Source organism: Passer montanus, unplaced genomic scaffold (genome assembly GCF_014805655.1).
Source record: "Passer montanus isolate IOZ18808 unplaced genomic scaffold, ASM1480565v1 scaffold7, whole genome shotgun sequence".
Taxonomy (NCBI): Eukaryota; Metazoa; Chordata; class Aves; order Passeriformes; family Passeridae; genus Passer; species Passer montanus.
In genome coordinates, this window is record NW_024372147.1 from 12,136,191 (window position 1) to 12,149,924 (window position 13,734).

The 13,734-nt window shown below is 37.9% G+C and overlaps 1 protein-coding gene across 5 annotated transcripts in view; it reads left to right on the top strand.

Moving 5' to 3' along the window:
* The window catches only part of KIAA2026 (KIAA2026 ortholog), a 48,112-nt gene extending 42,062 nt beyond the window's left edge, over positions 1 to 6,050 (top strand). For all 5 annotated transcript variants that reach the window (XM_039729906.1, XM_039729907.1, XM_039729910.1 and 2 more), the window contains one exon: positions 1,857 to 6,050. In XM_039729906.1, the coding sequence (XP_039585840.1) occupies positions 1,857 to 5,467 (3,611 nt within the window). In that variant the 3' untranslated portion in view covers positions 5,468 to 6,050. The remainder of the gene's footprint in view (positions 1 to 1,856) is intronic.
* The last annotated feature ends 7,684 nt before the right edge of the window (positions 6,051 to 13,734 follow it).

Genomic DNA, 13,734 nt, shown 5'->3' on the forward strand with positions numbered 1-13,734 from the left:
TGCCAGATGCCTGCCCTACTGCTGTCACTCCCCCTTTCTTAAGAGGCTAGGGAGAGAAAACAATATGGAAAAGCTTAACAGACAAGATAGAGATAAGGGAGATCACTCACCAGTTGCTGTCACAGTCAAAATAGACTCACTTCAAGAGAATTAATTTAATTTGTTGTCAATTAAGAACAAAGTAGAATAGTGAGAAACAAATACGAAACCTAAACCCCTCCCTTTCACTTATCCACTTTCTTCCAAGGCTTATCTTCATTCCCAATTCTTCCACCTCATACTTTGTCAAATATCATAGGAAGGATGGAATCTGGGGATTGAGGTCAGTTCGTAACAGTCCCTTCTGCTCCTTCTTCATCCCTGCTCCAGTGTGAGGTCCCCCCTAAGGAATTCAGGGCTTTGCAAACTGCACCATTGTGGGTCCTCTCCATAGGCTAGAGTTTTTCAGCATAAGACTATACTAGTGTGGATCTCCCATTTGCCGCAGTTCTTGTCAGGAAGCTGCTTCAGTGTGGGCTCTTCATGGGCTGCAGCTTCCTTCAAGGCATTCTACTCACCTGCAGTAGAATGGGGTCCTCTAGCATCTGCAGTGTACATACCTGTTGCAGCATGGTTCTCCATGGGAGCAGGTTAGGGGTCTTACTGGGTTACAGGGGAATCCATTCCTGTGCCTGGAAGGCATCTCTTACCACTCCTTCTTTGCTGACCTTGGTGTCTAGAGAATTGTGTTTCTACATTTTTTCCTCAGTCCATTCTGTCACATGCTTCTGCAAAGCATTGTCCATGAGACATCACCAGCTTGACTGACAGACTCCGCCATGTTCTTCAGTGGATTTGTTTTGGAGCCAGCTGTGTCTGGCACAAGGCAGTTCCTGGCCTCTCCCCGTCAGAGAGGACCCCCTGCAGCCCCATACAATGAAAACCTCAGCACATGGCCCTTCTGTCCACCTGGCCCTCCTCAGCCCTCTTACCACTTCCTGCATCCCCTGCTCACTGGCTAGTCCAGCTTGATGCTCAGTATGAAACACATCATTCACATCTTTGTCGCACAGGCATCCCCCACTCACACATCCACCTGTTAGGCCCTCCTACTCACCAGCTAGTCTAGTTTGAAGTTTATCAGTGAATACACACTCACTGGATTTGGGGAGGATACAGACACTCACCCCCCAGCAGCTGGCACTAGGTCCACAGGCTGTAACCTCTTGCAGCTGTCCTTGCAGCTCCCCTTACCTGTACACATTGCTTATATGGGTTGTACAGCTGTACCAATTCCCTTACCCATCCTGGCTCCGTCTCCAGGATCTACCCTGTTTTATAATTTTATGAGGTTCAGAAAATTATCTTCCTGCAAGAGGCCTCTACAGTTTCCTAATAGCCCATTCATTGGTGTGGTTGGTGAAGTTGTTTCTTAACATTGTCTCCATTTTGGTTTGGTTGGATTTGTGTCTCTGTATATTTTTTTCCTGGCTTTTCCCTTTTTCGCCCTCAAGATAACCTTGCCAAAATATACATTTTCAAGCTTTCACATACTGTATTCAATTAATCTAACTGACCAGGCTTGGTTTTCCTCACTGTCCCCCATTGCTGGTCAGGTTTCTGTTCATGTGTGTTCTTGTTTATTACTTCCTCCTTTCCTTATTACCCCCTTTTTGTATAGCAAAGGTCCTTGAACCTTTGCTATACAAAATGCAAAGGCATTTTTTAAATGCCTTAAAAAAATCAGACATTTCCTTCCACATAACTTTACTCTTGCAAACTAGTGTATTGCCTTTAGTGAGACGCTGTAAAACTGTTTTATAGGGGTATCAGTTGCAAACATGTAAAACACAGTTTCTGTTTTAATGTCCTTGCAGATGAAATGAAACTATTAGAGATGAATTTACCTGCAGGAAAAAACAGAATTCTGAAAAAAGAATCAGCTTCTAAAGAGATACAGAAGACACTGCCTAAATGCATTAAACGACAGTTCAAGCAAAATAGTTGTCTGGATCAAAGCACTAATGAACTTTCTCCAAGGAAGAAAGTTAAACTGAGCACTAATGAGACTGTGGTCCAGAGTTCAGAAAGTAGCCTGCAGTTGGATAGTTGCTTGACTGAGCTGAAACAATTTGAAGGGTCAACTCTAGAGTTGCTTTCCTTGACAGATCCTGCAACATCAGTATCAAACTTTCTGAAAGGGACCAAACCTATCCAGGCCTTGCTTGCCAAGAATACTGGGAACAAAGTGACCTTAACAAATCAACTGTTGCCTCCTGCAGGCATGAACGTATCTACTTCGGAAAAGTCAGCTTTACCAGCTTTGGAATCATCTCTGATCAAACCAGCATTGCCCTGCCAGGCCAGTTCAAAGACTCCTTTACAAATGATATACAAAATGCCAAATGGCCACTGCGTACCAATAGATGTTCCCAACAGCTCAGTGAAAATTCAAATGCAAGCTATGATTGACCCTAAAAATGGAGAAAAAGTCATGCAACAAGTTCTTATTTTACCTAAGAATTTTCTTCTTCAGCAGAAGGAGGAAAAAATTGTGTCCAAGGATATTCAGTCACTACAAGAAAAGTCATTTGAGATGCACTGTACATCTTTACCAAAAATGCCAAATGTCAGTGTTTCTTTAACACCTGTTCTGGTGACAAGCCCTGCAAATGACATCCAGTCACCCACTACATTTTTTAATAAGAATACTACCCACTCATCACAAGTGACTGGTCCCGTGAACACTACACAACCATTGTCTAGTGTAACTTCAGCAGATAATTTATCAATAATTAAGGTAAGCCAAAGTGAAAGTGACAAATTCAAGACTACAGTTTCGACTACTACATTGCCTGTGTGTTTGGCTTCACCTACTCTTTCCACAGCTAGCCAATCCTTGACACCAACAGCATTAAGTGCATCTACAAACACTCCTTCTGCCTCTCACAGTTTAGCATCACAGCAGCAAACTGACTCCCTTGAAACTAAGCAAGAGCTAAAGACAGTGTGTGTAAGAGAATCACAATCTATCCTGGTCACAACACGAGGTGGAAACACTGGAATTGTTAAAGTGCAAACGAACCCAGACCAGATTTCATCTAGTAGTTTATGTCCTAGTTCAGATTTTACTTGTGTGTCTCAACTTCAGGCCTTTCTTGTGCCAAAAACCACAGCAGTATCATGCTCTAGTCTTCCATTTGTAGCAGCAGCCACATCTGGTCTCCCACATGTTGAACAATCATCTCCTTCTGGGTTTGCCCCCTCAACAACTTCTTTTGTTAACATTCCAGCTTCCTCTGCTGATTTTACCCAGGCAATGGAGAAAAATACCAAATTGACACTACAGCAGCCAGCTGTTTGGGACTCTTTGTGTGGAGTAAGAGAGGACTCCTGCCATGTGTCTTCTTCTTTATCCTCCATTCCATTAGCTAGCAATTTGGTGTCAGCAACTCCAAACAGCCTTATTAGTATGACTAGCTTTGGACAAAGTAATATTGTCAAAACTCCAAATTCTTCTGTGCAGCATCAAGGGGATACTAAAGTGAAAACAAAATCTTTTACACAATCTGAGTCAAATTCTGCAACAAATGGAGAGTTAATCAGTGGTACTCCAGTCCAGAAATTTACATTAATCACAAATCCACCAATTTTGTCTCCCCCTGGGGCATCAGGGGTCAATATTATACCCTGTCCAGCATCCACTGCTGTTAATGCTCAGAAGCTGGTTTTCATTAACACACAAATTGCCAATGGCCCATCAACTACCAATCTAGTTGCAGAATCATTGAAACAGAACCTTCCTTCTTCCCTGACCAAAACCTTTGTTAATGCCACAGAGCAACCACAGTTGGTTTTGATCCCATCTACACTAGGAGCACCAATAAGAATAAACTCATCACCAACTATTGCTCAAGTAAAAGATGTGAAAATTGGACTAAATATAGGTCAGACCATTGTAAATACTAAAGGCAATGCACAGGAGGCTGTACCAGTTAATATATTGCACTCTGGCATTTCTAAAGGAGAAGACAAGAAGAGATCAGCCTTAGCCCCATCCTTGGCAAGTAGTACTGTGGTTCCTGTTCCAAGTTTTGCTGTGTCAGCTAATGAAACTGTAGATGTTGCAACAAAAGCTGAAAATGCCTTTACAATGACAACAGCAAATGCACAAATTGAATCTGTTTCAGTAACATCAAGTGGAACTTCCTCTGGGGTGCAACCTACTGTCTTGATTGGTTGCAATGATCCCTCAAGAATAAGGCCAGTTCTGGGTAATCAACTTTGTACATCAACTATTGGAAATACTGTGGGTATATCAACTGTGAAGACAGGACATCTTGCTTCATCTGTGCTGATTTCAACACAGCCAACAGTATCTCCACAGAACTTCACATCTGCTCTGCAATTTCCAGTCATTAGCTTGCCTGGACCTGCAGCCACCCCTCACAAGGTGTTACATACAGTTCCTCAGTTGGCAGCAGTTCCAGCTCCTCTTCCAGTACCAAAAAGACAGTTGCCTACACTGGTTCAGTTTCAGTCACCAGGAATTTCAGCTGCTGTGTCAAGTCATGCATGTATTCACAAACCTCAGAATGTGCTGCCCCCTCCATCACCAAATACAGGTGAAGTAATTAGTTTTCCCACTCTTTCCACCCTACAATGCCAGCAGGTGCCTCCCAGTACATATGAGAAACAAAATCATGATTATGCTTGTGCTTCTGCCGTTCAGATGTCTGAAGCTTCACCCCCTGTAACAAGCAAAACAGGAGGAATTCCATTGAATGAACCTTCCACTCTACAAAAAATAGTCATTAACACTTGTATGCCTTTGGCACCTGGAACTCATATAATGATTAATGGTATTCGTTTTGTTGTTCCACTACAAGGCCTTGGAGCAGGCAGCCATGTTCTTCTTCTCTCCGGTAATGCAAAACAGACTCCTTTAACAATTAACCATGGTCAAGAGCCTCAAGGTGTACCAGCTGTTAATCCAATAACCTCAAAAATCATCCTAGCACCAAGTCATTCATTAAGTTGGCAAGTACCAAAACATCCTTTGAAAAGCTCTACAAAAATTGTGAACTCTTTTGGAGCTGCAGATGCTTTACCCATCGTACATGCAACACCCCAGATATTTAGTACTCCAGCTAGCTCATGTACTTCACTGTCTGCAGTAACTCTGTCTGTATCTTCAGTGACAAAGTCTCCCATGAATGTAGCTACATCTTCTGTTTCTGCTGTTCATCCTCCAAGCTCTCATTTACCAAGCAACGCATCAGTGTTTCAGCTAGATGGTTCTATCAAAAAACTGTTGGTCAGTCCAGAGGGAGCCATACTGAATTCTCTAAATACTTCAGCACCCAAAGTTCCTTCCCTGTCTTCATCACTGCTTCCTGTTGTTAATTCCACAAGCAGAAGTTCTACTGCAGTCTTCCCTGCATCTCAGACATCTTGCCTTGATAAACCTGACAAAGCTGCACCCTGAATTTACTGCAAATGAGCCACTTTGAAATTCTGGGGCATTCTTCAAACTTTGGAAGTTGTTAACTATTGAATAATTTCTTGCAATGTTTTAAGCAATTGATTTACTCAGTATTAACAAGGTTACAGTTCTTACGTGTTTACCTGTGGGGATGTGGAGAAAGAAAAATTTTAGTTTGTCAGAAGTTTTCAGAAAGTTCTCTAGTAAAAGGCTTAGAGATGACCAATTAATTCATTTAACAATTTGGAGGACTCTCACCATTTGCACATGTTCCATCTTACACTACAGACTGTTTGCCAGTGTGTTTATGACAGTATATATCTCCTTTTTATTTGTTAAATTAAATTTTGACTTGTTTCTTTAAAAAAAAAAAAGCATTGTAAAAATGCAATCTACAGTATAGAACTGTACATATTCCTGAGCTCCTAAAAACCTGTACTAAATAATATGTACAAAGAACTATGCTGTCTTATTTATGTTTTGTTTACATAATGTATAGTTTTTTAAGTATTTTAGTAACTTTGGACCAGTGTACTGTTTAGCAACAATGCAGAAGAATCTGCATGTAATAAATCAAGTTGCTGTACTGCTTTGTGTTGGCAGTAGTTAAAAATATGTATATCTGTTACACCATGGGAGAATACATACATACATACATACATATCTTTCTTTTGGTGTATGGTAAAATGAAATTATTTAATCTCTTCTGTTCTCTGATTTTACATTTCACGTGATGTGACAGGATTTGGAAGGAAGGCCTCCTTATTGTTCCTCATGATATAGGGCAGGATAACTCATACTTCATCCATTCTTAATATGGATGTTTGGTTATGTTGCCTAAATAACTGCAGTGAAATGGTAAGGCTACACATGGCTTCCTATACACCAGTCTAAGTCACACTGATTGCTCTTAAAGACTGCCATGCTTTGTCTTAAAGCTCAATGATCTGTTGAACAATTCATTGTTCTCTGTTTTACACCCTTGTATGTATTTCCATATTATCTGGTAACTGTAACAAGGTCACTCACTAAACTTCCATCTAGCCATAACAACTACCCAATTTTTCACTGGTCATGCTTTCTAGCTCTGTATGTTTTCTTTAGGTTATAAATGTCTATCTGGAAGGAAAGTACTAAAACATCACAAAAGATTAAAAGAAGCTTTATTAGTACTTTGAATGGGGATAATTTACATATTGCATTAACCTTCGCTTTTTATACAGTATATTCAGTATTTATTGGCTTAGTTTCAGCATTTGATCTGATAAAAACTTTGGGTTATTTTCTGCAGATCTGCTGAGTTCACAGCTGCCTGCTGTAGTGCTCATGGAGATAAGTTTTTTATATCTTTTGTGATTTTGCATATAGAGAAATGGTGCCCATCTTATAGAAGATGGTGGTTTTAGAATTGTTGTCTTTGTACGTGTTGGATTTTTTGTGGAGTTTGTTGGTTTGGGTTTTTTTTAGAAATTAGAAGGGAGGATTTCAGAAGAGTTTATGAATGATAGTTGCCTTTTAAATAGCTTTGACAAAGGGGATAAAAGCTTACATATCTGTATTTAGCAGTGTTTGTAGACTGAGTTTCATAAAAATGAAGCTTCAACCTTTTTTTTCATCCTGTTGAATTTTCTACTTCCCTTCCCCTTTTGCTGTACACAGTTTTGCAGTTCAGATGTTGAGTTGAAGAACAGGACCATATCTTACTGTCTCTGTCAGCTGCTCTTTAAATTGTTCTGAAAAGTGACCTGGATAGCTATTTAGCTGAAGTTCTGGGAAACTGTGGGGAACAAAGGCTTGCACCTTCCATAGGGACCTTTCCTTTTGCACTAATTAAAAGAATTTCATTGGGGAATTTCATCTTTCTGGATCAGAAATCTCCATCTTACCTCAGGGCTGGGAAAGATGGAAGCTGTCAGTTTCGGAATGAAAGGTTTGTTTAAATTCAGAAAAAGCTACCTGCTATGATTTTTCTGCTTCTCATGGAAGGTGTTTTGTGATTGATTTTGAAGACACCAGTACTAAGGATGTCTGCATGCCCTTGTAGAGTTTACAGTACTAAGGATTTTTAAGTCTGACTGCATTTTACAGCTGCAGGTGACTTTTCTAGCAGAGGGAGATGGCAGAGAATGGCAGTTTCTTCATGGACATTTTACATACCCAAAACCCATATGTACCAGCAACTCATTTTGTTTCTGTTTCACTGGTTGAACCTTGGGACTCACTTTTTTGGATTTTTCTCTTTTCTTGCAATGATTGTTTTTTCCTTTGTTCTAATTTATGTTTACTGTAGAGTGAGTTGTCTACATTTTTGGAAAGCTCAAGACTAGGTTCTAGTATTGAAGTTGTTCTTGATGGAGATAAAATTCTTGCATGGCATTTTTCTGTGTGCTAATGTAATACAAAGATTTATGCTATAATTCTAATAAAGAGAAAAGTTAGAAAAGCTGAATTTAGGAACTCAGGACTCAAGTAACTTGCTTGAATGATTTCCAAGAAATTCTCTGAATTAATATGGCAATATTTTATGATTTTCATAAATATTTTATAATTTGTCAGACATAAACTTTACATGAAAAGTTTGGTAAGTTTGATTACAGTTTTCATGGATTTTTATTCTCAGACACATGTTCACATTCCAAATCCTACTGGAGAAAGACTTGAGACTATTATGTAATGGGCTTGCAACATTCATTATGTAAAACCAAATTTTAGTAATTTTTGTGAATAAAATTCCTGTTCTCAATACTCTTCTCTGATAGTATGAATGTCAGTCGGAGACATGGCTTTTTTTCAAATGAACCTAATTACCTATTGACAATTTGCTATGTACCTTTTGCACTCCACCAGATGAATAGTGTTACCAGCACAAAAAGAGCTGTAAAAAAGTAGATTATATTCACAGACACAATGAAAAAGCAGAACTGCCTGCATCTCGACTTGAAGTTAAAAAGACATCTAATGAAACATATAAACATAGATATATAAATCAGCCTTTTAAGAAAACATGTTCAGCATTTCAGAGCTTGTAAAATGCCTTGCTTTTGGACACCCTCTGATACTATATACAATATTCACACACTACATTACATGCAAAATTCTAGGTTTACTAATGACTTTGAATATTCTAAATTATATCCTTTTATTTTCCTGAATGGACATGTTCTGCATATGATTTTGCTTTGCTATGAGTAGAAAATTACATTAATATTGCTTCACTTTTCAAACCCCCATGTGTGTGCTGCCATTTTCTCATAGGGATTCTGCCACCCTGGAAGCAATGATATTTGACGTGATATTTAGGGGTCATAGAAGTACCTATTCAAATCAAGTGTTTCTGCCACGTCAAATCTGTGCTGATTTCACTGTGTGACATAGCAAAGGGTTTAATGTGAAAAGGGAAGCAAAAATTCTCCTGGTGAGTGAACAGAAACTAGTATGTCTCATGGGAGTAGGTCAGAAAATTACTAAAAGCTAGCATTTGTAGGGCATTCATAGCTGCCACAGTGTGTGTGGTTCATAGTTGGTTTTGCTTATACTTTGTGGTAGTGCAGAACTTTAGTAGCCCAAATTAATTTTAAAGTAAATTAATAATTTTTATTGAAGCATGAATGTTGTAATGTTTAAGGAGTGTTTCCTTTAAGGACTCTGACCACGGCCAGAGGTGCTCACAAAAACTTAACTCTTTTTGCAGACTGCTGTCTGTAAGCTGCACCTCAAATGCGTTCACTGACTCAAAATAATAAGAAATATAAGATTAATAATGCTGTATCAGACTTAAGATCCAACTATCCTATTGTGATGGCCATGGATCCTAGCATCACCTAGTCTCTTGAAGCACTCACCAGTAGCATTCCAAAAGACCAAAAAACCAGGTCTGAATACACTTTTAATATCCACTTATCTGTGAGCCAGAGTATTCCTCACACAGCTGTGATTTTTTTTTTTTTTTTAAATTTCATACCTTTCAATGTATTTCTCTTGATGAGATACACCAATCCTTTCAAGAATTCATGGAAGTATGTAAAAAGACTATTACCATTCACAGCATCCAGCGGTAAAGAGTTTGTAAATAAATCTCCTTTCTGGTTTTCAAACCTGGCACCTGCTAGTTTCATTTGATGCAAATATTTATATTGTAAGATACAAAAAGCCTTTGCTCTTTGCTATTTTTCCATATGGCTTATGTAGACCTTTGCCATGTTGGTTGTCTCTTTTCTAGAATAAAGAGAAATCATTAATTCAATTATTTCTTTCATGGAAGTAATCAGTTGCTGTCATTTCTGTGTATACCTTTTCAATTTTATTATAACTTTGAGATGTGGTGTCAGAAGAGTGCTTGTTCTAAAGATCGTATGAGCTATTCAGCAGTGTGTAGATGATTTTTCTTTTATAATAATTATTTCAGTGTTTTTGTGGGTTGGTTTCTGACTATTATTTAGCCTTTTACTAACTTTTTCATAGAAATATGAATTGTAAACCAACTTGACATCAGTGTCAACTTAATTAATCCAATAAATCTGTACCACTTACAGAATATTTTAGCTGTAAAGACATGATCTTTAAACCAGGTTATTAAAACCACTGAAAGTCTGGCACTCTGTTCCTATTTTTGCTTGGTTTTATGTCTCTTGAAGACGTAAAAGGACAAACTGCTGTAATGATTTTCTACATGATCCTTTTTAAATCTCATTGTTTTTGTACATAGGATACAAGATAGAATCTGTATATGGTCATTTTATACAGATGGGCATCCAGATAAGGATTTTTTAGTTCTTGAAGAAGCCACAGTGTAAATATGACAAAGTACAATGTTATTGTAAAAATGTTTCCTTGAAACTACAGTGGCAAAAAAGCAAACTTAAAAATCTTGATAAATCTTAGTCTGTTTTCCTATTTTCTCAAAATGTGGAATTGTCTAGTCAGTAATCACACCTGAATGTCGTGAGTAATCTTGGAAACCAGGATAGTTCATTTTTTCATATGTGACTGGTCCAGAAGTTCTTCAGAAATTTGGTGTTCTTACAGTATCTTTTATTACAATCTTAGCTGAACTAAGCACATTAAATAAAAATGGTTTGTAAAGGTAATGCAAAGAAAATGTAATTTATTGCTTATAATATTTTTTGAAATTGTTTGTTGCACAGAACGTCTATTAAAATGTGCATAAGTATGACTTCTGACCTTTTGCAGATGAAGACATTGAAGTTCTGAGTTCTCATAGCAACATGGAGGAACTGGGAATAGAATCCATGGTCCCCTGACTCCTTCCAGATCCCATCCATAACTAAAGGTTAGACACCTAGATTACTGCTTTATCTTCCCCTATTCTCACTTTTTACAATGAAGAAAATATTTGGAAAATGCAGTTATTTTCAAGAATGTGAGGAGCATTGACAATAGCATTTATAAAAATTAAATAGCAAAGGGAAGTAAGATAGTAAAGAAACAACTGTGATTTTTGTGATTGTCTTCAGGCTTTAGAACTTTGCTTTTCAATGCGATGTAATAAAAAGAAGACAATATACTTATTTAATTATTTGCTCATATTTCTATCTCAAGTATAAATACACAAGAATGAATAAATAAGTATAAAATCTGACTATTTTGCCTGTCAATAGGTCGTTGCCATCTGGTACCAGCATATACATTGAGATCTGCCTCATAACATGCTGTTATTTATAGAATCATTGCTCATTCTTTTTTTTAATCACATGTGGCAGTGAAATTGAATAACAGAGAGGAATTAGTGACTGTGTATTACTATGTAGCTACAGGACATCTTCATTATAATAAAGGAAGAGTAGTATTGTGATGGATTCTAGGTACACAATATAAAAAGCTGGTATTTTTAGTATTATAATAAAATTTTACTACTGCGAAGAAAGAATTGCATACATCTATTTTTAAAGAACATTGACAATTCATATTAGCAACACATCAATACTAAAATTACAGTGGTTTGTATGAGGCTTGTCTGAACAATATTTTACTGTTCAACTATATTATGCCTTCAAAATATTGTTCTTGCCAGTAGAGAGCTTTTTGCAATGTGATCATAGAAGAACAAAAAGTGGGAGAGGCCTGTCTGAAGTATTTGCCTCCTCTATGGCATAAGAAATTCATGGAAAACCAATGTGTTTTTAAAAGAGAGCCCATGTCTGAAAGTGAATTTCTTCCTTAGGCACATGAAATGCAAGTCATGTGGCTGGTGCAGCAGACCTGTCCTTGTATTAGCTGCACCTTGGACTGGGTGTTTCACTCACTGTAGTGGCCAGTAGACAATGCTTAGTAGAAAGAATTAAGAAATAGATCAAGTATGAGTTAATTTTCCCAGTATGTATACACAGCCTCCAACAATAATTCCAGGAAAATTGTGTAAACTCAGCCTGAACTTGTCTGTGTCATGAAAGGGCAGATTTTGCAGACAAAAGAATCAGGTACTGGGAAAATGTGAGCAGTGATTCAGAGAAGCAGAGCAGCAATAACAGTGATATAAAAGCATAAAACTTCTTATCCATTATAAGAAGTGGTGCATGAATTGTGTTCAATGGCAGAAGGTTTGAATGGGGAGTTGACTGAAATTGTTGTTGGGTCCAAAATCCAGGAAGTGAAGATCATGTGGGCTGCATATCCTGGGAATTATGAATGTAAGAAATACAAGCTTCTTAAATGTGTTGATACCAAAAATGTTCAGGTTGAGTTTCCTGGAGACAGAGAAATAGGAGTAATTTATACAAGATAGACACCTGACACCTTTTCATCCTTGCAAGGATTTCTCTGCAGGATATTAATGTCAGGGAATAGTCACACTTACCATATGATTTTTTGTTTTAATGCAAATTCTGAAGCAGTTTTTAGGTTTTTATTTTTTATAGCTTCCAGATAACCATCCTAAAATTCCTCCTGCAAACAACTGCAGAATCAAATCTAACACTGAAGTATGTCTAAAAAGGGCCACTCTTGCTCCAGAGTGTCAGGAGCAATGAGTTACTTGAGGTGTACATGGTGCTATGGAGAAATAGAAATCAATTACTTTTGCCAAGGTGAGTTGGGAAAGGACAAATTGATAGAACTTGGAAGATGACACCTTTTTCTTAAGAAACTTATTGTCAACAAAAATGAGTCAGTTCTTTCCCGTTATAGCTACAAGATGATGGTAAAGTAAATGAAAAAAAAAAAACTGTGAAGAAGGAAGGCTGCTTTTCTGTGTATGCAGAGAACATAGCAAACATGCAGCAGAGAATTCTGTTTCTCCCATCCAGAGATGAAAACTAGTGGAGTTGAAAAGACTTTACAAAATCAGTATTGAAAGACGAAGTATTTATATTAGGCCATCACTCTTTTTTTTAATGGATTTTAACTCATGATCTATGTCTCAGGAAAGAAGCAAATAAAGAATGTGGTCCAAACATCTAATTGAGGCTATACTAAAATGGTTTGGAAATGGGAAGGCACATGTGCTGCTTAAGCATTGTTCAGATTTTCACCCATGTGAATCCACCAAGGCTGGAGTTTGCAGCTATCCCATATGAAGAGCTTTCTGGGGAAACGAAGCTGTAACTGTGACATTTAATATCAATAGTGTTGTCAAAATGGATTTTAAATTCTGGCCCTTTTTTCTCCAGTTAAATAGGGCCAAGTAATCTCTGGTTCTTTTTTTGATGAATAAATGTCATAGTTGCAGAACCACAGAATGGGTTAGGTTGGAAGACACTGCAGCAGGTCACCTCGTCCAATCTCCCTGCTCAAGCAGGATCATCTCAGAGCATATTGCACGGGTTTGCTCCAGACGGCTCTTGATTATTTCAGGTGAGGGAGACTCCACAACCTCTCTGGACAATCTGTTCCAGTGTGAGAGATACGATCCAATGGGATTTGAGAGATTGCTTATGGTGGATGAGGATAAGATGGATGAGCCTTTCTTCTTCATAGGGCTGTGAGCACAAGGCAGTTGGGAACACCATTACCCCAAAAATTGTACTCTTTGTATTGGCACAAAAGTAAAATCTACATGGACAAAACATATAGAAGAGCTAGATTTTGACAGCAAGGGACGCAATAGTTCGTTCTGCTCATTAGAAATCTAAGGCTGATGCCTTTTTAGTCAAAGCCTTATTGTGTAAAACAAATAATTTAAAAATTTGAAGTTCTCTAAGGATGCAAAATATGGAGAGTCAGTTCCAAAAAGTGCACAAGTGCTGGATTTTAGCTGGCAGCATATATGGGATGTTTAGATAATACTGGTAGATAGGTTTTTAAACTTCGTATTG